The sequence below is a fragment of the Monodelphis domestica genome, chromosome 6 (genome assembly GCF_027887165.1).
Source record: "Monodelphis domestica isolate mMonDom1 chromosome 6, mMonDom1.pri, whole genome shotgun sequence".
Lineage (NCBI taxonomy): Eukaryota > Metazoa > Chordata > Mammalia > Didelphimorphia > Didelphidae > Monodelphis > Monodelphis domestica.
Window position 1 is genome coordinate 175,447,424 of NC_077232.1, and position 23,410 is coordinate 175,470,833.

Genomic DNA, 23,410 nt, shown 5'->3' on the forward strand with positions numbered 1-23,410 from the left:
TGCCTGAAGTTAATCCCTCCCTCTTTATACATGCCATTGGAACTTTGTTCATCAAGCATAACCTGTACCTGAACTAGAACCCCCTTATGACTTATCTAACAAGACACTGTAAAGTTCTTGGTTGAGTACATCCGTTGAAGGAGAATCACTATCTCCCAAGATAGCCCATTTTATTTTTAGTCATTTCTAATTGTTAGCAGGCTTTGAAAACTTTTGATTCTTTGCCACTAATTCTGCCCTCTGGGAAACAAGCAGAACAAGTCTAATCCTTCTTCCATAAGACAACCCTTCAAAGATTTAACAAGTCCCATATGTCTCCTGGGTCTTCTAGTCTCTTTCCTGAATAGATCTGGTTTCTTCAACAGTTCCTCAAATTGCATGATCCCAAGGCTTTTCATCATCTTGGCTGCCCTCTTCCCCATGCTTTTAAACATGTCAATGTCCTTCTAAAACATGGCATCCAGAATTTAATCCAGCCCTGCAGGTATAGGCTAATCAGGGCAAATTACAGCAGGACTATTATCTTTTTATTCTCCTCCTGCAGTCATTTATAACACTGGATTCTTAGGCTGTTAAGACAGAACTCAGACACTACTCAGTTAAGACAGAAGATAAGGGTTTAAAAAAAAGAATATAAGTTACAAAGCAGATATAGTTTCACATTGATAAAAGGATTTTCCTCATTTAATTGGTTCATTGTATCAATTAAATTACAGTTTCATGGCAAATGGAACTGTAATTTAATTGATACCCTTACCTTCTGTCTTAGAATCAATAACATGTATTGGTTCTAAGGCAGAAGAGTGGTAAGGGCTAGGCAATGGGCAGTAAGTGACTTGCCCAGGGTCACACATCTAGGAAGTGTCTGTGTAACTTATATTCTTAGAAAGATGACTAAAACACTTAAAAGCTTAACTGAGGCACCCATGATTATATGGCCAATATGTGTCAGAGGCAAGAATTGAATTTAGGTCTTCCTGATTTGGAGACTGACTCCCCGTTAGATCCCCAGGCCTCTCCTAATCTTACCATAATGTCTGATTATTTTAATCTATTTTAATTTTTATCATGCTAGAGTAGAATATATTTAGACTGTCATCAAGTCATCAAGTACTGTGTTAGCTATTGCTTCTAGCTTTATCTTCTACAAATAAAATAAGCATGATACCTATGTATTTACCTGACTCATTAAAACAGAACAAGACAAGTACACATTATCTGAGGTTTTCCCTAGAGACCTCCATTTAATTTGATTTTGAAGCAGACATGACGGTATTGTGGGTCCACACATTCAACTAGCTCCAATTCTAGGTAACCATGAAACTGCTTAGGCTACTTGTCTAAACTGTTTGCAAGGGTTATGTGAGAAACTTGGTTGAATGCTTTCTAACATTTGGGAATCTATATTCCAGTCATTCCTCTAATTTATCATTTTGACAATCATATAGAGGAAGGATAAGTAGTTAGTTCATTATAGATAGCAATCATCCCTTTAATAACATTCTAGAATTTAGTCAGGAATCATGTCAAGTATACTTATTTAAACACTTTCCTTTTTAAATTTTTTCTAAAAAGTTCAGACATTTGCCTTTATGTAATCCTATGTCACCTCTCTCATGCTCCATGGTTATTCAACAATGGTGACTTGGCAATCATAATCACCAGGTCTTTTAATATCCTACTTGAACCTGTTGACTTAAGTCATCAAGAAAAGCAAAACCATTCTGTTACTAGTTCTGTACTTAACTTGGGTTTCAACTGCCCGGTTGTCATATGTAGAAAGCTTGGCAAATGCAATAGTATGATAAAACTGCTAGAAATGATGATGATGAAGGGCCATCTTTTCTCTCTTTGATCTAAAATATGCCTTCTCTTGTTATCCATTATAATCTTATCCCACCAGGCTGTAATTTTAGATTTCTTTTATTCTTCTTTCCCTACCTCCAAATAGCTTTAAAAGTAAGAACTTTTTTACAATGCTCAGCATTTTTTTCCAGCAGTGTTGGTTCACTGTGCACTCTTTTGCACTTCTAACCCTTTTCTTAAAGGACTATGCTATACTTTCAAATTCATCCTGAGTTATCTTCTGTCTTTCCAACATGCCTTTAAGAAACACTAAGTTGGGTGATGAGTCCTCTGTGCATCCCCATTATTATCTTTTGACAATTCCATTCTTTCCTCATTACTAGAATCATCTCTCTTTGATTGCTCCCCATCCCTTCTGAGCCAACTTTCCCTGGAAAAGGAAAGGGTGAGGGGATTTTACTTATTTTTTCTCTAAACTCACTGAAAGTGTGCATGTCAAGGTATTTCTTGAATTCCTTTGCTTCAGCATGAATTCTAAAAGACAAATCTCTCCAAGTTTCTATTCTTTCTAATTCAACCACCAACTCCTGTTTGTTGGTGAAAATCCAGTCTAGAAGAGCACTTAGACTTGTAGCCTATTCTATCTTATGTAGAAGGACTATCATTAGTAAATTAAGGTAAATTAAGACATTATTAACTTTTCTTCTTAAGAGAGAGAGGCAAAGATCCATTGGATATTTAGGTGGCAGAGGTCCTACAAAACTGTAACTTTATATTTCTTTTGTGTGAAGGTTCTTAACCTCTTTTTGGTGTCATGGACTTGGTCAGTGAGGTGAATCATATGAATCCCATCTCAGAGTAATAATGTTATCAAAGGCACAAAACATATCAGATCACAAAGGAAATAAATCATGAAAATACAGGGAGAGATCAAGAGAGATAGAGAGAAGGAAGAAGAGAGGGAGGAAACAAGGGAGAGACAGAGAGACAGAGAGACAGAGAGACAGAGAGACAGAGAGACAGAGAGACAGAGAGACAGAGAGACACAGAGACACAGAGACACAGAGACACAGAGACACAGAGACACAGAGACACAGACAGAGACACAGACAGAGACACAGACAGAGACACAGACAGAGACACAGACAGAGACACAGACAGAGACACAGACAGAGACAGAGACAGAGACACAGACAGAGACACAGACAGAGACACAGACAGAGACACAGACACAGACAGAGACACAGACAGAGACACAGACACAGACACAGACACAGACACAGACACAGACAGAGACACAGACACAGACACACAGAGACAGACAGAGACAGACAGAGACAGACAGAGACAGAGAGAGACAGAGAGAGACAGAGACAGAGAGAGACAGAGACAGAGAGAGACAGAGACAGAGAGAGAGAGAGACAGAGACAGAGACAGAGAGAGACAGAGACAGACAGAGAGAGAGAGAGACAGAGACAGAGACAGAGAGAGACAGAGAGAGAGAGAGAGAATATGCAGGGCTTGATTTGAGGTTTTGTTAGTTGTCCACACTTAAGAAAATGATGGGAAAATGTTAATAATGTAGATTAAGTTTAAAAGAGTATTGTGCATAATATTTTTCTCAGACAACTTGTTGCTAAATGTTTACCAGAGACAATCTCTATTCTATTTCTCCCTCTTAGCCCAAATATATGCCATTCTTGCTCTTTGCCAAGTCTAGGTTCTCTCACATCACATCTTTACCAAAAGCTGTCTCTCAGGCATATTCTATTCATATATATGTTAAAGATCATACAACAAACTACCATTGAGTATAAGGAATGATTTTAAGGAGTTGGGGCAGAGAATGTCTCATGATCCAATAATATTGGAATTGGATCGTGAGACATTCTCTTAACCAGTTTTCCTAATTTTTTTTGGATACCATCTTCAGATATAACATTCTGAAAACAAAATTATCTTTACTTCCTTATTTTTTCACATGAAACATTTAGAGAAAAAGCCATTTAATTTTTCAATCAAGTACTGAAAGGTCCCATTTGTGAATTAGTATGAATGTTTTTAAATTATTTTTTAAATTTAAAATGAGAAAAAACTTGCAAACACTCCAACTATTTATTCTTAGCCAAAAAAAAAAAAATCCCTTGATCCCAAAAGAAGAGCCTCCTTGTTTGTTTGCAAGTACAGGGATTCCTACCATTCACCTATTTTTATTTCTTAACTATTGGTCCAAACGTGCTCCTAACCAAAGCCTCAGACTTCAGATTTCCTGGGTACTGTTCCTTTCAATAGAATCAATTTGTAGTCAGTCACGAAGCCTGCCATAGCAATGCCCTGGTGAGAACTGTTTCAAAGTTCCTTTTTAAATATCTATTATATTGATCTGCTCATTGAGTGTTATGGTTTTCTAATGAGATGTAAAATGTCCTAATGGCATGTCAACAGACAATCAAGTGTTCAGAAAAATTGTTGCCCAGCACGTCAGTCACAGGTGCTCAACCAACATTTTATATATGAATGAATACAGATTGGGAACCATATGAAAAAAAATATGGCCACTAGATATATGATATCTGATTGTCCTGTCCTATTCAACTTCAAGGGATGGATACAGGATAATCACAGGAATAATGACTTTTGGTTATACCCATGGATGGATATCATTCAAAGGATAGAGTACCTTAAAGAGAAAATACATAATGGGCTGCCTAAACCTTCTTTAACATTTTGGTCAAAATCTGAGAGCATTAACCATAGTACTGAAGGATGAAAGAGTGACATCAGAAATTGCTCATTTCTAGCAGCAGTGATTTCATTGGCTATTAACTAGATGAGGAGGAAAGAAAAGTAAGGTTCACTCAGACATGAAAAAAGTTAACTGTTATTGGAAGAACCTATCTTCCTCATCAGGAACCAAGGGTGACGATTCCGCCCCTCACTCTGAAAAACTGATTTACCTTTTCTTGTTGCAGGAAACAATTAACTGGTATGGGGAAAATTGATCAGTTCAAAGTTCCTTTAAGTGCTTTTGTAAGAGAGTTAGATTATGTAAATCATTTCCTAAGAGTCTTTCTAAATTATAAGAAGGCAAAAAGTATTATTGTTTAATTAAATGTTTAATTAATGTTTATTGTAGCCAGCATATTCATTTCAAACTGAATTTATGATAGAGTTGAATTTTGTTTTTTATGCACTGTATGTGCTCTTTATAGAGCAGTGCGTAGTTTATAGTGCATGGCATAATCAATGTAGTATATTTATGCCCATTTTATAGGTCTTGGGATATAATTTTACTATTTAAGTGCTTATAGTGTTTTATAGTTGCTGTATCTTTGCTTTTATGACATAATATTGGACATTTGTCACAAAATCCTTGGTCAGGAACACAACACCCTATTTCAGCTCTGTTCCTACAGATAGTTGTGATTCACTTTATGACAATTTGTTTTATGCCTTTGATTCCAGGAATGTATTTTGGTTAGAAAGGGAGACCTGCCCTTCTTGGAGATTTCTGTTTGTTAGTGCACATAAAAGATGGAGGAAGACAGAGCCTTACCCACTCCTCTTCATCATAGTCAGAGTGATGTGGGATCGAGTCCTGCCTTTGGATGGAAGTCTGGCACCCCTCTTGAGAGTTAGCCTTTTCTTCCACAGTGTTCTTGGGGGTGGCTGGTTTCTTGAGGACATAGTCTGGCCTGGCTGTGTAGAGAGCTAAAAGGGCACTTCTGACCAGCTGATCCTTAAAGGCATGCACAAAGAGCTCTGTCTGGAAGAAAAGGGATAGAGATTAAGAACACCATGAAGATTTGTACAAAAATATTTACAGCAGATAACAGGTAATATTTTCAAAGTGCTTAGTACCATCTTTGACACAGAGAAGATGCTTAATAAATGCTCATTCCTGTCTCTCTCCCATTCTGTGATTACAAAGACCTGGAAGCAAAGTGGAGGGGGGTACCTATCAATTGGGGGATGGATGAACAAATTTTCATAAATTTAGTGGAATACTACTGTATTATTGTTACAAATGAGGAAAGGAAGTGGCTCAAAGGACAGAGAGTCAAACTTGGAGATAGGAGATCCTGGGTTCAATGGAACTGATACCTAATATCCATTCTAAGAAGGTAAAGGTTTTAAAAATTAAATAAAAAATAAGTAAAAACAAAGGGGATAATTTTCAGAAAAACCTAGGAAGACTTCTATGACACTCATGCAGGGTGAAGTAAGAAAAACGGGAAGGACAGTTTTTGCAATAAAAACATCATTGTAAATAGAGAGAATTTTAAAAGACAATTACTTTGATCACTGCAATAATCAACCAAGAATCCAAGTGATTCATGGTGAAATATGCAACCCACCTACTGACAGAGAAATGATGGACTTAGGTTGGAGATTAAAGACATAATTTTTGGATATGACCAATGTTACAATTTGCTTTGCTTGACTCTTCATATTTGTTACAAGGGTTTAGTTTTCTTTTTCTTTTTGTTTTTTACCAGGAGAATAGAAAGTGAGATGGAGACAAAAATATTTTTAGAAATTAGTGGGAAAAGAGTCAAAAAGGGGAAGGATTTCTGCACAAAGCTGGGGTAAGAGAGGGAATTGTAGACTCTTAAGTATTATGTATGGTAGTGTAAGTATAGGAAAGAAAGAAAACTAATCATACCAATCAGTGGTAAATAGTACAGTTTGGGAATGCTGCCAAGCTCTAGAGCTCTTCTGTTCTAAAAGTTAATGCAGAGGTACTATAGATAATATAAAACCCATCTGTTTCCACAGCCTTTTCTTACCTCATTCCAAATCCTGTCTCTGGAGATGGCTTTCAGTGGGAATAACTATTTCAACAGTAACTACCTGCTCCTTTTTTTTAATGTTTGGGGAAAATCTACTTATGTTTAATACTTAGAACAGATTATTAGTGTAAAATCAGCATAGGCACATTGATTAAAAGAGTCATTGAGGAACTGCCTGTATTTTCTTCTTGGACAGAGCTCACAGAACAAGTAGGAAGGTTCTGATATCTTTCTTATTACTCTCTAAACCCTTCTCCCATAAAGTTGTCATTGTAATGTGCTAACATGTTGGCAGGATCCCGACAAAACAATGTCCAGTGAGGTTTAGTCACTGGGGGTAAATAACTATCACAGAAATGACAACAACCCTATGAGGAAGGACTTCATTTCATGAATTACCTAATAAATGTGGCCCCTCTTGGCTGGAAAAATTTGGGGAGGTGCAGTCCTTGGATTCATCTAAATATTTTTAATGTAAATTATATAAGTATTTATACAAATAGTGAGAGGTAGTGTAGATAGGACAGTCTCAGGATCAAAAAAGCCAGTGTTCAATTCTTGCCTCTGATACAAATTGGTAAATGAGGATAAGCAACTCAACCTCCCTGTGCTCCTGGGGAAAATCTGGAACAAGTGCTGATCTGCATCAGAGGAGGAATGTAAATGGAGGCTGTGCCAAATTAAGGACCCATGCTCACAAAAGCATTTGAGGTGGGATGTAAATGCAGATCTCAAGGACATGAGTCCTTCACCTTTGCCACTACACCATACTGATTATCACTCAATGAGTTACCCAGGGTAATGCCAGCTTCAATACTGCCAAAACTCGATGTGATTACCTAGTGTTTTATTTTAATAGATAAACTCAAATATCCCAGCTTTGGGGATTAGAACTCACTATTTGACAAAAACTTCTGGGAAAATTAGAAAACAGTATGGCAACAATGAGGTTTAGATCAATATCTCACACTATACCAAGATAAGGTCAAAATGGAAATGTGCCTAAAAGTAAATTAGACAAATGTACAATAGTCTACCTGTCAAATTTATGCAGAAGGAAAGTATTTATGACTAAACATGAGACAGATAACATCACATGATGTAAAATGAATAATTTTGATTATACTAAATTAAAACAGCTTTTGTACAAACAAAACTAATTCAACCAAAATTAGAAGGGAAAAAACAAACTGGGGAAAACTGTATAACAAATTTTTCTGATAAAGGTATTATTTCTCAAATATTTGAAGAACAAAGTCAAATTTATAAGAATCCAAGGCATTATCCAATTTAGAATTGGTTAAATGATATTTTAATAGGGCCATCCACTGAATCTATATATAGTGAAAACAAAAATTTCTTGAAGAATATATAAGCCTTAGAGAAGAAAAGTTTCCTATTCAATGCCATGTTGCCAACTAACTATATCATAAATCTTTTGTTTTTTGGAAGGGGAAGTGAACTGGGAGCAGTGTCTGGACCTGTGATTTCATCAGCCTATGCAACTACCTATATGAAAACTCACAAAAATGTAGAGCAATTACTCATGTTTCTGCCTGAGTTTTCTTTAAATGTTCCCGATTCTGATATCTCTCCTGATTCTCCTCTTATCCTCTCTAGTCACTCCTCTTCAGAATCTTAATCCACTAAATTTGGGTATCCCCAAAGGCACTCCCCTGTGTACTATAACACTTGATTAACTTATAAAGTTTATATGGGTTCAATTATTATCTCTATTTGGATGATTACCACATCTAAACATCTAACTCTAGTTTCTGCTCATTATGCCATGCTTTCTTACTTTTTATTATAGAGAGTATCAACAAACTCCAAGGACCTCAGACTTGCTGTCTTAAGAGTGTCATCCTCTATTTTTCACTCTCATTTATCTTACATAATCAATTAGGTGCCTAATACTGTCATTTCTATCTCTTGATTACATCCAACTCTTCCATTCATATAACAACAGCCTATCTCACCTTGGTTGTTTCAATAGCATTTTGGTTGGTCTACTTTCCTCAGATCTCTGTCTACTCCAAAACATCTTCCATTCATCTTTTACTTATCTTCAGATGTGATTTTTCTAAAGCATAGGCATTCCCATCATCCCTCTCTCCTCTACTGTGGCTCTGTTTTACCTCCAGCATAAAATCAAAAGTTCATTGTTTGGTATTTAAATTCTTCACAACCTGATTATTTCCTCCTTTTGATTCTTCTTATACTTTTTTCTCAAGAATCGATCTATACTTGTCATTTCATCCACAAAGAAAACAACCTTTCATCTCCAATCACTGGCTCCTTCCTATTTCTGGAATGCTCTCTGGAATTCTGACAGTTCCATTTCCAAGTCCAAGTTTTCCTAGATCTCTTCAAAACCGACCTTAAATCTTACCATCTACAGAAGCCCTTTCAAAGACTTCTCTTCCTGACTTTAACCTTTTTATATAAGATTATTTTCCAACTAATCGGTGTCTTGCACGTATCTAGTTATTTTCATGTTCTCTCTGCTTTTGGAATGTGAGACCTTGAGCACAAAAACTGCTTTTTACCTTATTCTTTATCCCAAATGTTAAGGACAGTGCCTGGTACCACAGAGTACACAGAAAGCCTTTAACAAGGGCAGCTAGGTAGTACAGTGGACAGAGTGCCAAGCCTGGATTCAAGAGGACCTGGGTTTAAATATGACCTCAGATACTTCCTAGTTGTGTGACCCTACAGGCAAGTCACAACCCCAACTGCCTACCCCTTACTATTCTTCTACCCTGGTACAGATATTTAGTATTGATTCCAAGCCAGAAGGTGAGGGTTTAATGACCTTCAGGAATTGATGCAGAGGAAAAGGAGCAGAACCCTAATTAGGGCAGCTAGTTGGTATAGTGGATGAAGTAGATGGCTGAAATTCAGAAAATTCCTCTTTCTGAGTTCAAATCTGGCCTCAGACATTTACTAGTTGTATGACCATGGGCAATTCATTTAGCCATCTTTGGCTCAGTTTCTTCATCTGTCAAATGGGGAAGGACATGGCAAACCACTTTAGTATCTTTGTCAAGAAACCTCAAGTGGAGTCACAAAGAGTCAGATACAACTGAAATGAATGAACAGCAATAATTGATTTAATTGTCTATTATTTTTCAATGCACTGAGATTTTAAGTGACTTGGCCAAGGTCACACAAGTGCCTATGTGAGTGGCAGCAGTAAAGGTGGCCTTTTACTGACCACATCAGATAACCATGAAAGATCAGAGAGCATAAGATATCCTATGTCATAAGTAATAAAACATGTAAAATTATGAAATAAAATGGACTCTACAAATAATTTATTCAACTACTATATATTTTCCTGATGTGGAAATTGAGTCCTAGAGAAATCAGATAAATTTCCTAAGGTCACCTTCTAACTCCCACTTCAATGTTAATGAATTAATAATATATACTGGTAAATCCAATTCTTCTTGATCAGTTCAATCTATACATTTGATTTCTTCAAGTTCTTGATTTATAGAGTAAAAGCAATTAGTATAGCAAAGGATTAGAGAAATAATCTAATCCCAACCCATCACTTTACAAACAGGGAAATGAAGTATTGGAGAGGCTTTTTGCCTGAGATCATTTATTTAGCTCTTGGGTAGCATCATGAATAGAATCTATGGTCTTTTTCTCCTAGGCCAATGAGACTTGTAATATAAAATGCTCTCTATTAAGCATCTACTTGAGATTAACCCTTATGATCCAGGCTACCATAACTCTTACCAATGTTGTCAGTTGTGAATCTTAAAATTTCTCAAACTCTACCTTAGAATATTTGGTTAAGTCTATTCCCCATTTAAAACAATGGAGGTATTTGATCAGGAAGGGAGTTGGGAATTTTACATTACTCCACCCATACATAGGAATACTTTAGGGGAAGATAAAGTTATAAAACTCCTTACTGGACAATGAAAAAGTACTTAACCCATACTTATAGTGAGGCAAAAGCCCTTAAGCTAGGTCAATTTTTAGATCTAATACAAAAGGGTGCTAAGTATTTATGAAGGTCAAATTAATCACTAAAAGGTCAAGCAACTTGCAAGGGGCAAGCTTAACAAAGAGGTGTGAAGTACTCAGAACATGTAATCTACCCAGAGAAGGTGAGAACTAAAAACTAAGAATAGGCTGTTCTTGGAAAGGCTTCTACTGTGATTGGTAGACTTGAAAATTTAGGGGAGGTGACACAAGAGAAATTTCTCTTTAAAAGGAGATGTCTGAACCAGTTCAAGGTAGTTGGATTAGTTCAGCTTTGGTAGCTGGATTGGAGGTCAGGAGTCAGAGGAGGCTGCTAGGTCTATGAACACTAGAGTTTTGCTTGGAAAGATCTCGTGGTGAGTGATTAAAGACTGACTTAGTTTCTCTCTTAAAGAGAAAGGTCTATGCCATTGGTCTAGGCCCTAGCCTTTTCCTACTATTTCCTCTTACTCTGTCTCTTTCCCTTTCCTTAATTCCTTCATTTATATTAACTAAAATCTCCATAAAACCCAGCTGACTTGGGTATTTCATATTTGGGAATTTTTCCAATGGCGAACACTTATTTTTTATTTTAATTCAAGACACTAAAATTATCTTTACAGTTTTGGCAATTCAAAGTCTTGAACCCATATTTTCACGGTCACACAGTTTATTTAAAACCAATATTTGCTCAGTAGCTTCCCAGTAACATGCTACTCTGAATATTAAAAAAATCTAAAGCAAGGATGTGAAAGTCTACAAGAGAAGGCAGAAGAGTTTAGTGGTAAGCAAACAAAAAAATGGCAAGTCAGATTTTATTTTAAAAAATGAAAGGATATGCTAACTGAAAAAAAAACACTAAGGTGTAATAAGGGAAAATGCTATGAAGACTGAGGGAAAAAAAAGCAAGAGAAAGGGAATCTCTGGGAAGTAGATATATTGAGGTTTAATACAAACCTGTGTTGCCATGTTGCTAATGGCAAAATACATTATACACATAATTTTCCATATAACAAGGTTATGTACAATAATATAAGATTTAAATATTAAAAACATGCATTCCCAATAATTCATTTTGACTAAACTACTTTTCTGCTGATGGTATCAATAAGCCCTGTTGATTTATTTTATAGCCACACAGCTTGCTGGCTTTGAATTAATGCTCTATATTTCCTTCTTCCTCATACTCACATGGTGGAGACCATTAAAGAGAGACTTAGATACCAAGATACCAGGATCAAGAATGGTAAGCAGTGGTCATCAAAACAATATGGTACTGGCTAAGAGACAGAAGGTTGAATTAATAGAATAGACTAGGGGTAAATGACCTCAGCAAGGCAGTCTATGATAAGCCCAAAGAACCCAGTTTTGGGGGCAAGAACCCACAATTTGACAAAAACTGCTGTAAAAATTGGAAAATAGGGGGCAGCTGGGTAGCTCAGTGGATTGAGAGTCAGGCCTAGAGATGGAAGGTCCTGGGATCAAATCTGGCCTCAGACCTCAGACACTTCCCAGCTGTGTGACCCTGGGCAAGTCACTTGACCCCCATTGCCTAGCCCTTACCACTCTTCTGCCTTGGAGCCAATACACAGTATTGACTCCAAGCCGGAAGGAAAGGGTTTATTAAAAGAAAAATTGGAAAACAGTATGGGAGAGATTAGGTTTAGACCAACATCTCACACCTTACACCAAGATAAATTCATAATGGGTCAATTACTTGAATATAAAGAAGGAAACTCTAAGTAAATCAGGTGACCACAGAATAGTATGCTTATCTTTAGGAAAGAATGGAATTTAAGACCAAGCAAGAGATAGAGAACATTGCAGAATGTACATTGAATGGCTTTGATTATATCAAATTCAAAAGGTTTTGTACAAATAAAACCAATACAACCAAAATTAGGAGGAAAGCAACAAACTAGGAGAATTTTTTTTTATAAAAAAACTCTCTGAAAAAGGTTATTTTTCCAAATATATAAGGAACTAAGTCTAATCTACAAAAAATCAAGCCATTCCACAATCAACAAATGGTCAAGGGACATAAATAGGTAGTTTTCATGTGATGAAATCAAAACTATCAATAAGCACATGAAAAAAGTGTTTTAAATCTCTCCAGATTAGAGAAATACAAATTAAAACAACTCTGAGGTACCACCACACAATTAGTAGATTGGCTAAGGTAACAGTAAAGGAAAGCGATAAATGTTGGAGGGGATGTGGCAAAATTGGGACACTCAAACATTGCTGGTGGAGTTGTGAATTGGTCCAACCATTCTGGAGGGCAATTTGAAACTATGTGCAAAGGGCTTTAAAAAACTGTCTGCCCCTTGACCCAACCATACCAATGCTGGGTTTCTTTCCAAAAGAGATAATAATGAAAAAGATTTGTACAAAAATATTTATAGTTGCACTCTTTGTTGTGGAAAAAAATTGGAAAATGAGGGGGTGTCCATCAATTGGGAATTGGCTGAATAAATTGTAGTATATGTTGGTGATGGGATATCATTGCATTTAAAAAAAATGATTAACTGGAGGAATTCCATGTGAACTGGAATGACCTCCAGGAATTGATGCAAAGCAAAAGGAGCAGAACCAGGAGAACATTGTACACAGAGACTAAGACAACTGTGGTACAATAGAATGATTCACATAGGCCCTCATCTACCCCCTCTTCCTTTTGGAAGGGGGAAGAGAGCAGGGTGGAGGGTGGGACTATGAATCATATAATCATGGAAAAATATTCTAAATAAAAATAAAAAAAAAACAGAATGGTAAGCATAAGGTCCAGAAGGCTTGGTAACACATTAGTGGTATGAACCTAAAGCCATTCTCTCCTCTTCTTCTTTCCCCTCCAAACAACAATGGTCAAACTTCCCAGTGTATGTGGCTCAGGTCCAAAGATATAAGCCTTACTCTTTGTCAATTTTATGGAATTGACCAAAGTAATAATATATTATTGCTGAGAAGAAAAAGATTCTGATACTACTGCTAAAAATACAAAACAAAACAAAAAAAACAACTTCATCCTTTCTCTCCCTTATTTTATTTGTAGAATTATAAAAAGTATGATGAAGTGGTTAGAATGAGAGACCTGAAGTCAGAAAGATGCCTGTTCAAATTCTACCTAGTTGTTGGGATCAGGGTCAAGACTTTTTTTAGACTTCCTTATATTCAGAAATGGGACAATATACCTGTAGATTTGATGCTGAGAAGAGACAATAGCTATAAAGTACTTTGCAGATATTATTTATTAAGATTTCAATTTAAAAACCAAATATTTAAAAGCATATCAACACAGAGTAATGTAGGGAAAAACACTCACTACTAGAGAACTGTATTCAAATCAGTGAGACTTACTTATCAATCAACTCTTAGAAAGTCACTTTATTCACCTGTAAATTATAAATAATTATATCTCTATTTTCTACCTTGGTCTCCTCATCTGAAAATAAGGATAAGAATACTTCTGGTGTCAGGTTCATGGAGATGTAAGAATCAGATGAAATAATACATGCAAAAGTGATGATGCTAATATAGTTATTGACTAATAAACCTTTTATTAATTTTTTTATTCAATACCCTCATTATTACCTATTTGGAGTATTTCTCTGGGGGCACATAAGAATGAGTAGAATCAGAAATAATGACATTACAGTAAGATATCTAAGCCATCCTCACTATGATGCCAATCAGGAAATTGAAGTTAGAGTGAGATTCAATGACTTGTTCATGGTTATAGGTCACACATCCAAGAGTTACCTCACTGAAACTTAGCATTGCCAACTTCTACCATACTGCCCCTTGGTGTACAACTATAGCACTTCATTTAGAAACACATTTAATGTTATTACAATGATGTCTTTTTAGTCCATTGTGTGATACTTTTTTTGAAGATAGCCCTGTATCCATTTATCTAAGATTTTGCATCTGGTTTAAAATAGAGCCATTTGAGAAGCTCCTTGCTACTAAATAGTAAATATCAACTCACTTGATGGAAGGATTTGTGGCCAATACCTAACCATATCAGCCAGTGTTCTATTATTTTCTCTAAATTGAAAATATTCCCATTTTAAATGAGTATTTTTTTCAGCAGATTAACAGGGGATGGTATGCATACCTACAATAAATAAGAACAATAGGAAAAAAAAGCTACTCAGTTAAAAAGAGCACAGAGAATATTTTCAGGGGAGAGAGTAATTTGCTCAGTTCTTTGTCTTTTTACTTTTCCAATCGCAACTCTCTTCCTTCTCTCCTTCCAGTGTTTTTTCTTTCCACTTGTTTTAAAATTGTGATTTTAAATTATGATTTAAATTGTGATATTTTATTTTTTAAATTGTGATTTATGGGACAAGGGATAGCTTGGTGATAAAAAACATTCTATCAAGTCAGATGTACACATATATATGTATATTTTTTTACTTAAGGTGATGGAGAATAAAGTGAAAATAATGCTATGGTAGGTCTTGTGTCTAAATTTCGGAGAATTCCAAATGTTAGTCAATGGCTTTTGCACTCCACTACAGGTTAAATAACAACTTTATGGACCTTAACCCTGCTTTTATGGAATAATGCTTTAAGTGTCTAGAGACCTAAACAGTATTTATAAATTAGTAACTTAAATGAGTAAATTAGTGATTAGTAAAATTAGTGAATTGAGAATTCTTTTTTTTTTTTTTTAAATATATTTTATTTGATCATTTCCAAGCATTATTCGTTAAAGACATAGATCATTTTCTTTTCCTCCCCCCCACCCCCCATAGCCGACGCGTAAGTCCACTGGGCATTAGATGTTTTCTTGATTTGAACCCATTGCTTTGTTGATAGTATTTGCATTAGAGTGTTCATTTAAAGTCTATCCTCTGTCATGTCCCCTCAACCTCTGTATTCAGGCAGTTGCTTTTTCTCGGTGTTTCCACTCCCATAGTTTATCCTTTGCTTATGAATGGTGTTTTTTTTCTCCTGGATCCCTGAAAGTTGTTCAGGGACATTACACCGCCCCTAATGGAGAAGTCCATTACGTTCGATTATACCACAGTGTATTAGTCTCTGTGTACAATGTTCTCCTGGTTCTGCTCCTCTCGCTCTGCATCACTTCCTGGAGGTTGTTCCAGTCTCCATGGAACTTCTCCACTTTATTATTCCTTTGAGCACAATAGTATTCCATCACCAACATATACCACAGTTTGTTCAGCCATTCCCCAATTGATGGGCATCCCCTCGTTTTCCAGTTTTGGGCCACCACAAAGAGCGCAGCTATGAATATTTTTGTACAAGTCTTTGTGTCCATTATCTCTTTGGGGTACAGACCCAGCAGTGCTATGGCTGGGTCAAAGGGTAGATATTCTTTTGTCACCCTTTGGGCATAGTTCCAAATTGCCCTCCAGAATGGTTGGATCAGTTCACAACTCCACCAGCAATGAATTAATGTCCCTACTTTGCCACATCCCCTCCAGCATTCATTACTTTCCTTTGCTGTTATGTTAGCCAATCTGCTAGGTGTGAGGTGATACCTCAGAGTTGTTTTGATTTGCATCTCTCTGATTATAAGAGATGTAGAACACTTCTTCATGTGCTTGTTAATAGTTTTGATTTCTTTATCTGAGAACTGCCTATCCATTTCCCTTGCCCATTTATCAATTGGAGAATGGCTTGATTTTTTGTACAATTGATTTAGCTCATTATAAATATGAGTAATTAAACCTTTGTCAGAGGTTTCTATGAAGATTTTTTCCCAATTTGTTGTTTCCCTTCTGATTTTAGTTATATTGGTTTTGTTTGTACAAAAGCTTTTTAGTTTGATGTAGTCAAAATTATTTATTTTACATTTTGTGATTCTTTCTATATCTTGCTTGGTTTTAAAGCCTTTCCCCTCCCAAAGGTCTGACATGTATACTATTCTGTGTTTACCCGAATTGAGAATTCTTAAGACTGGATTTGTTGTCTATTCTTTTACAAATTAAAATTTTTTTTATTATTAATTTTTTAAAAAACCCTCACCTTCTGTCTTAGAATCAATACTGTGCATTAGTTTCAAGGCAGAAGAGTGGTAAGGGTTAGGGAATGCGGGTTAAGTTAATTGACCAGTTATACAGCTGGGAAGTTTCTGAGGCCAGATTTGAACCTAGGACCTCCCATCTCTAGGCCTGGCTCTCAATTCACTGAGCCACCCTGTTGTCCCCCACCCCCATTATCTATTCTTTAAGGAAAAACACTACTTAACATATATACAATACCCCAAAGTTTTTGAGGTTATATGTGGCATGGGAAGACTTAAAGGGAAGTCCTAAAAGTAGAAAAGGTCAGTGAAATCATTATAGGGTTAAGTAATTATTATAGTGAAAGGTAAAGCAAATCTGTGAAGTAGATAGATGGACAGTACCAGACTTTCTCTCAGGATGATATGGCCTTGGTTAAGGAGTTTCTGAGCCAAATGAAATGAATGTGCATGAGGTTGTCTATTAACAAATAGTAATCAAGTGCTTGAGTTAAGGAATAAGTACCCACAAATAGTTCCAAGACAAAGCTGAAAAATCTTAGCTACTATACAGGATATAAAGGAAATTGTACAGTGACCTGTATCATATTTGAAGCTTGTACTTCTGCCACAGAAGAATGATTTATATGTATTGTAGGTATAAAAGGTCTTCTCTCATGAAGAAGGTAAAGAAAAGAAAATAACACTTATTTAACATTCTAGTTTGTTAGGAAAAGTGGAGGTTCCCCAGAAGGAAAGAAAAATAAGGTTTTAAGGGATCTGAGGTGGAAGAAGGGAGATGACTCATGTCAGGATATTAGAATAGAAGCATTTGTACAGAAAATGAAGGGAAGGAAAATGGCAGCTGTATAATTATAGCTTAAAATTAGGTTTGAGGTTCTCTCTGAAAAAGATAAAGGTGGATGCTCTGAAAACAAAGAAGTTACTTGTCCTCTTCAAAAATGATATGGTAGAAAAGATGGTAGAGAACCTGGACAGACCCACCAGATCTCTGTTAAATTACCCTCCAAGCAACTATGTTAAAGTAATGCCTCAAAATGAATTCTAGAGCAGCATGAATGACAAAAAGACAGGATGAAATAATTTCACCCTAAAACAACTTAGAAGGCTGGCATGAAAGATCTATTGCACCAGAGTAGAAGTAGAGTACAAAGCAGCAACATAACAAGGTAGGCACCATTCCAGCCATGGGCTTTGGGGGTGACTGAATTAGAAGCAAAAGCTTCCAGAGTTCTCAGCCACAGATGGTAAAGGTCGCAGGCAACTCTTCAGGAGATTATAGGGGTTTCATTGCTGGCTCTTGGTATAAGACTCAATTGCATTGCCCGATCACAGATCCAGGCTGTGAGGAAGAACACTAGTAAACACTAGTACATGCAGGTTCAGGGGACTGGAAGATCCTGCTCACAGTTTCAGGGTAGAAAAATGTGCATGTGGTTGCTCACAGAGAAGAGCATGGGCTGGGAGAGTACTAAACATACCTCTCCTCAAATCAAACAAAGTTGGAAGAATTGAAATCTTAGAGAGTAGCAGAACTAGCTTTGAAGGCAGTTACCCAAAAAACCTGAGGATTGGAACAGTGTTCCCTTTACCACATTTACAGAGCGCAATTTTAATAGTTTTTTAGGTTAATAGAAAAGAAAATGTTGGAAAATGAGCAAGAAACAGCAAAAAAAAATAGAACATTATTTTTATGACAGAGAAGACCAAAACACAAATTAAGAAGAAGAGAGCAAAGTCAATAATTCTGAAACCAAAGCCTTCAAGAAAAACATGATTTGGTCTCAAGCCAAAAAACAAAACAAACACAAAAACTAGTGAAGTAGTTCAAAAAAGGATTTTAAAAATAAAAAGAGAGCCAGAATAAAAACTGGGAAAAGAAAGTGATGAAGTAAAATCCTGAAAAAAAAGGCAGCATATTAGTAAAGAAAACACATATACACAATAGCTTAAAAATAAAATTGGCCAGTTATTAAAAGAGGCACAAAAATCTATTGAAGAGAATTCCATAAAAAGAAAAATTAGTGAAATGGAAAAAGATGTTAAAATACACTAAAAAAGAAGAATATTTTAGAAGGAATAATTGGCCACTTAGAAAAGGAGGTGCAAAAATTCACTGAGGAAAAGAATTTTTTAAAAAGTAGAATTGGGCAAATGATACAAGATGTACAAAAACTTCACTGAAGAAAATGATGCCTTAAAAATGAGAATTTGTTAAGTGGAAACAAATGAGAAAAATCAAGAAACAATCAAACAAATTCAAAATAATGAATAAAACATGAAATATCTTATGGGGAAAAACAATTGACCTGGAAAACAAATACAGAAGAGATAATTTTAAAATTATTGGATTACCTGAAAGCCATAATTAAAAAAATAATATCACCATTTAAGAAATTATGAAGGAAAATTGCCCTGATATTCTAGAACAAAAGGATAAAATAAAAAAGGTTTCAAAAAGGTTCCAAATCTCAGTAATATAATAGCCAACTTATAGAATCCCCAATTAAAGGAAAAAATAATAGAAGCAAGCAAAAAGAAACAATTCAAATATAATGGAGCCAGTCATTTATTATTTAGTAGCTTCTACATTGAAGGATGAACCTGGAATATGATATTCCTGAGGGTAAAAGAGGTGACTTCAATCAAAAATCACCAGAAAAATTGGGCATAATCTTTCAGGGGGAAAAGTTGATGGAAGACTTTTAAATATTCCAGAAAAAAAGATAAGAACTGAATGGAAAATTTTACTCTCAAGACTCAAGATGAGTATAAATAGGTAAACAGGAAAGAGAAATAAAAATACATTCAATAAGGTTAAACTGTGTACATGTCTACATGGGAAGATGATTCTAATAGCACCTAAGAACTTTCTCATTAGGAATGAGAAAGAGGAATGCATTGGGAGGAGGAGAAAGGGAGAAATTGAATGGGGTAAATTATCTCACATAAAAGAGGAACAAAAGAGCTTTTACAGGGGACGGGATTGTTAGGGAGAGGCACATGAAACTTACTTCCATCAGAATTATCTCAAAGAGAGAAGAACATAAAATATCAATTGTGTTTAGAAACCTATCTTATCCTACAGGAAAGTAATATAGGAAAGGAATAAGAGAAGGTGGGTGGTGCTGAAAGAAAAGAGGGGAAATTGAACAATGAGGTAGTCAGAAGCTAAACAAGATGAAAAGAAAAAAATGATAAATTGGGGAGGGAATAGAATGAAGAGTAATACACAGTAATCATAAAGGTTAAAAAATTATAACAAGTCTCTGATAAAGGCTTCATTTCTCAAATGCATAAGGGAATGAATCTAATGTATAAAAATACAAGTCATTCCCCAATGATTTATGGTCAAAGGATATGAACAGGCAGCTCTCCAGGAAATTAAAGCTCATTCTAGTTGTGCAAAAAAAAAATTCTCTTAATCACTATTAATTAGCAAAATATAAATTAAAATAACTCTGAGGTACCACCCCACACCTGTCAGATTGGCTGTGATGAAAAGGGAAAAAACAAAACTTGGAGAGGCATAGGAATTGAGAATTGGAATTGTTGAGGAAATTGTAAACTGATTCAACCATTGAGGAGAGCAAGTTTAATAATCATCCAAAGGGCTCTAAACAGTACATACATTTTTATCCAGCAATAACATTGCTAGGTTTGTATCCAAAAGAGATTAAAAGACAAAAAGAGAAGGATTTAGATGTAAAATTAAAACAATTTTTGTGGGGTCAAAGAATTGGAAAGTGAGATGTTTATCCATGGGGGAATGGCTAAGTAAGTTATAGTATACAATTGTAATACAATAGTATATGTTGTGGAAAATGACTAGTAGGAACTCAGAAAAGCTTGGAAAGATTTAGATGAACTGAAACAGAGTGAAGTAAACAGAACCAGGAGAACATTGTACACAGTAACAGCAATACTGTAAAAAGGAACAACTATGAATAACTTAGCTATTCTCAGCAATATGGTGATCCAAATCCTAAAGGACTCATGACAAAAAATATGCCATTTGCTTCCAGAGAAAGAACGAATGGAGTCTGAAGCCAGATCAAAGCAAACTTTTTTCACTTTTTTTTTGTTCTGGTTTCTGTCCACAAAAGGATTACTATAGGAAAATGTTTAACATGATAACACATGTAAAATCCATATTAAATTGCTTAACATCTCAGAATAAGGAGAGATATGGAAAAGGGGGGAAATGAGAGAATACTTTTTTTTTACATATAATTGGGAAAAAATAAAACATAAAAAAATAACTAAAGTGAATAAAAACTTGTAGGATATGGACAGCATTTCTTATACCATAGAAGTTATTTTGGTTGCTATTTAGGGAATCATGTATTATTTTCATATTGTAATTTACCACCCTCAGTCCTTACTTATCTATGGTTTTAATAATTGACATCAACAATATGAATTACTCAAATATCTACTTCCAAATTCTCCTTATGAAATACTCCAATTTTTAGAAGAAAGTCTTGTTTTATGGACCCCCTGCTCTTCACCTTCTTTTGAAGCTAATTAGTCAGTGGTTGTTGAAATGAGAGAAAGGGATCAACAGTGAAAGAAAATGGCAAGTGACATAAGAATTTTATAAGAAACTGGATTTTGGTTCTTGTTTTTGAACTCAATAGAAATAGAAGAAAATATTATATAAAGCATGAGTAATTTTTTAAAAATGGGAATAATAAGAAAAAATCAGGTTAAGTTGTTAATTCTTAAATGGAAAGAGGAAAAAAATTAGATAGGGTAGAGGAAGGACTTGAAGAACTTGTTTTATTTTTTTAATTTATTTTAATTAATTTTTATTTTTTATTTTTTTTAATTTTTATTTGGTCATTTCCAAACACTATTTATTGGAAACAAAGATCATTTTCTTTTCTTCCCTCCCCCCCTCCCACCACCTGAAGAACTTGTTTTATGAGTGAGCTAAAAAGAATAAAAATGATAGAGGAAAATCATAATAGTAGTAGTTGATGATTCCTTTCTCAGGGGTATTGAGGTAGCTATTTGTCAATACAAGAACAGCAATGAAGAGGTCTATTGTCTTCCTAGGCATGTATTCAACAAACCCTTCCAACACTTTTCAAAATGGAAGGCAATTAGACACTGATGGTGTTTTCACATTGGCATAAATGATACTTTTAGAAGGAACCTAAAAACTATTGTGAAAGATTGTGATTGTCTTTAAATGGCAGTATCTAAATTCTATAGACTGCAGGTCAATTTTCTGTTTATTTTCTAAACAAAGAAGACTCCATTTTCAAAACTAAATTTCCTATATCAAGGACAAAAGGTGCCAGTTAAGTGTATAGGGGAAATGAAAATAACAATTCTCTATGTCTATAACAGTAGGATTAAAATTCATCATTCAGAAGGCACAGAAATGAAATGCATATACCATTTTAAAAACCAAACATCTGATCGGACGCCCAGAATACTAGAACAATGAAGAGAGAGAGCTAACCTTGGAGTCAGGAAGACATAAGTTGAAGTTATGTCTCTTGTAAATATTAGCAATGTAGCCATGAATTATTTAGCTTCCCAGTGCCTCCAGTTAGTTTACTTAAAAAAATAAAACAACCACCAAAAAATCCCCTTGCCTTCCATCTTAGAATCTATATGAAGTATCAGTTCCAAAGGAGAAGAGTGCTAAGGACAGAGCATTTGGGGATAAATGACTTGTCCAAGGTCACACAGCTGGGAAATGTCTGAAGTCAGATGTGAATTTAGGAAGATCGAATCTTGATGACTAGATCTAAGACTCTACCCACTCTACCACACCTAGCTGCCCATGAATGGATATACATTAGAAATTAGTTGTCAATAAGCACCATTGAAGAGAGCTGCAATACTAGGAATTATACATGCTAATTCACTCTGACTTTCTATACTCCATTTTCTCTCTCTTTGTTTCTCTATCTGTCTCTTTCTCTCTCTCTCTCTCTCTCTCTCTCTCTCTCTCTCTCTCTCTCTCTCTCTCTCTCTCTCACACACACACACACACACACACGCGCACACACACACACACACACACACACACAAATTGCTGAAGAGTAGTACTAAGAGCAAATGAAAAATTGACAACTTTTAGCTTGGATAGGAAGAACAGGGAACATGCCATTACTTTTATAAGCTATATTTTACCTAAGCTATGAAGAATGGGTAAGCTTTCAATAGACAGAGACAGAAGGAAAGGAGGCAATTCAAAGAGTAGAAAGGAAAACAATGATGCCTCATAGGATATTTGGAAACTTCAAATTTAACAGTAGAAGTGAAAATGCTTTGAAAATTTAAAAAGTATGGCTCATACAAATTTAAAATTAAAAAATACTTAAATGCATTATTTTTTTTTAAATCACAATCTATGGTAGGGTAAATTACCATCTATATTATTAACACTTATAAAGATGAACTTGATGACATTTATCAGAACTTTTGTGTAATAACACATTCATTTGTTAAGATGAGTGCAAAAATTGGTTATCTACTCTTTAGTCACTTCAGTTATGTCTGACTCTGCATGACCTATTTGTGGGTATTTTGGAAAAGGCACTGGAGGGATTAGCCATTTTCTTCTCTAGCTCATTTGGCAAATGAGGAAAATGAAGCAAATAGGGCCAAGTGACTTATCCAGGGTCACACAACCAGTAGGTATCCAGGCTAGATCCGAACTCAAGAAGATGAGTCTCAATGACTCCAGGTCAAGCATTCTATGCACTGTGCTCCAAGTGTATAATTTAGGTTACACAAATACTCCTTATGATCCTTTTTTCCTCCTCTGCCCAGGAATATGATTGTTAAGCTTCTCATTCCAGGATTATAGTAG

General features: G+C 35.4%; 1 protein-coding gene and 1 long non-coding RNA gene across 14 annotated transcripts in view; one reads left to right on the forward strand and one right to left on the reverse strand.

Moving 5' to 3' along the window:
* INPP4B (inositol polyphosphate-4-phosphatase type II B) overlaps window positions 1-23,410 on the reverse strand; it is a 1,027,382-nt gene that overhangs the window by 158,746 nt on the left and 845,226 nt on the right. For all 13 annotated transcript variants that reach the window (XM_007496289.3, XM_007496287.3, XM_056802732.1 and 10 more), the window contains one exon: window positions 5,363-5,572. In XM_007496289.3, the coding sequence (XP_007496351.2) occupies window positions 5,363-5,572 (210 nt within the window). The remainder of the gene's footprint in view (window positions 1-5,362; window positions 5,573-23,410) is intronic.
* The window catches only part of LOC103105965 (uncharacterized), a 140,240-nt gene that overhangs the window by 81,668 nt on the left and 35,162 nt on the right, over window positions 1-23,410 (forward strand). The gene's annotated exons all lie outside the window — the stretch shown is intronic.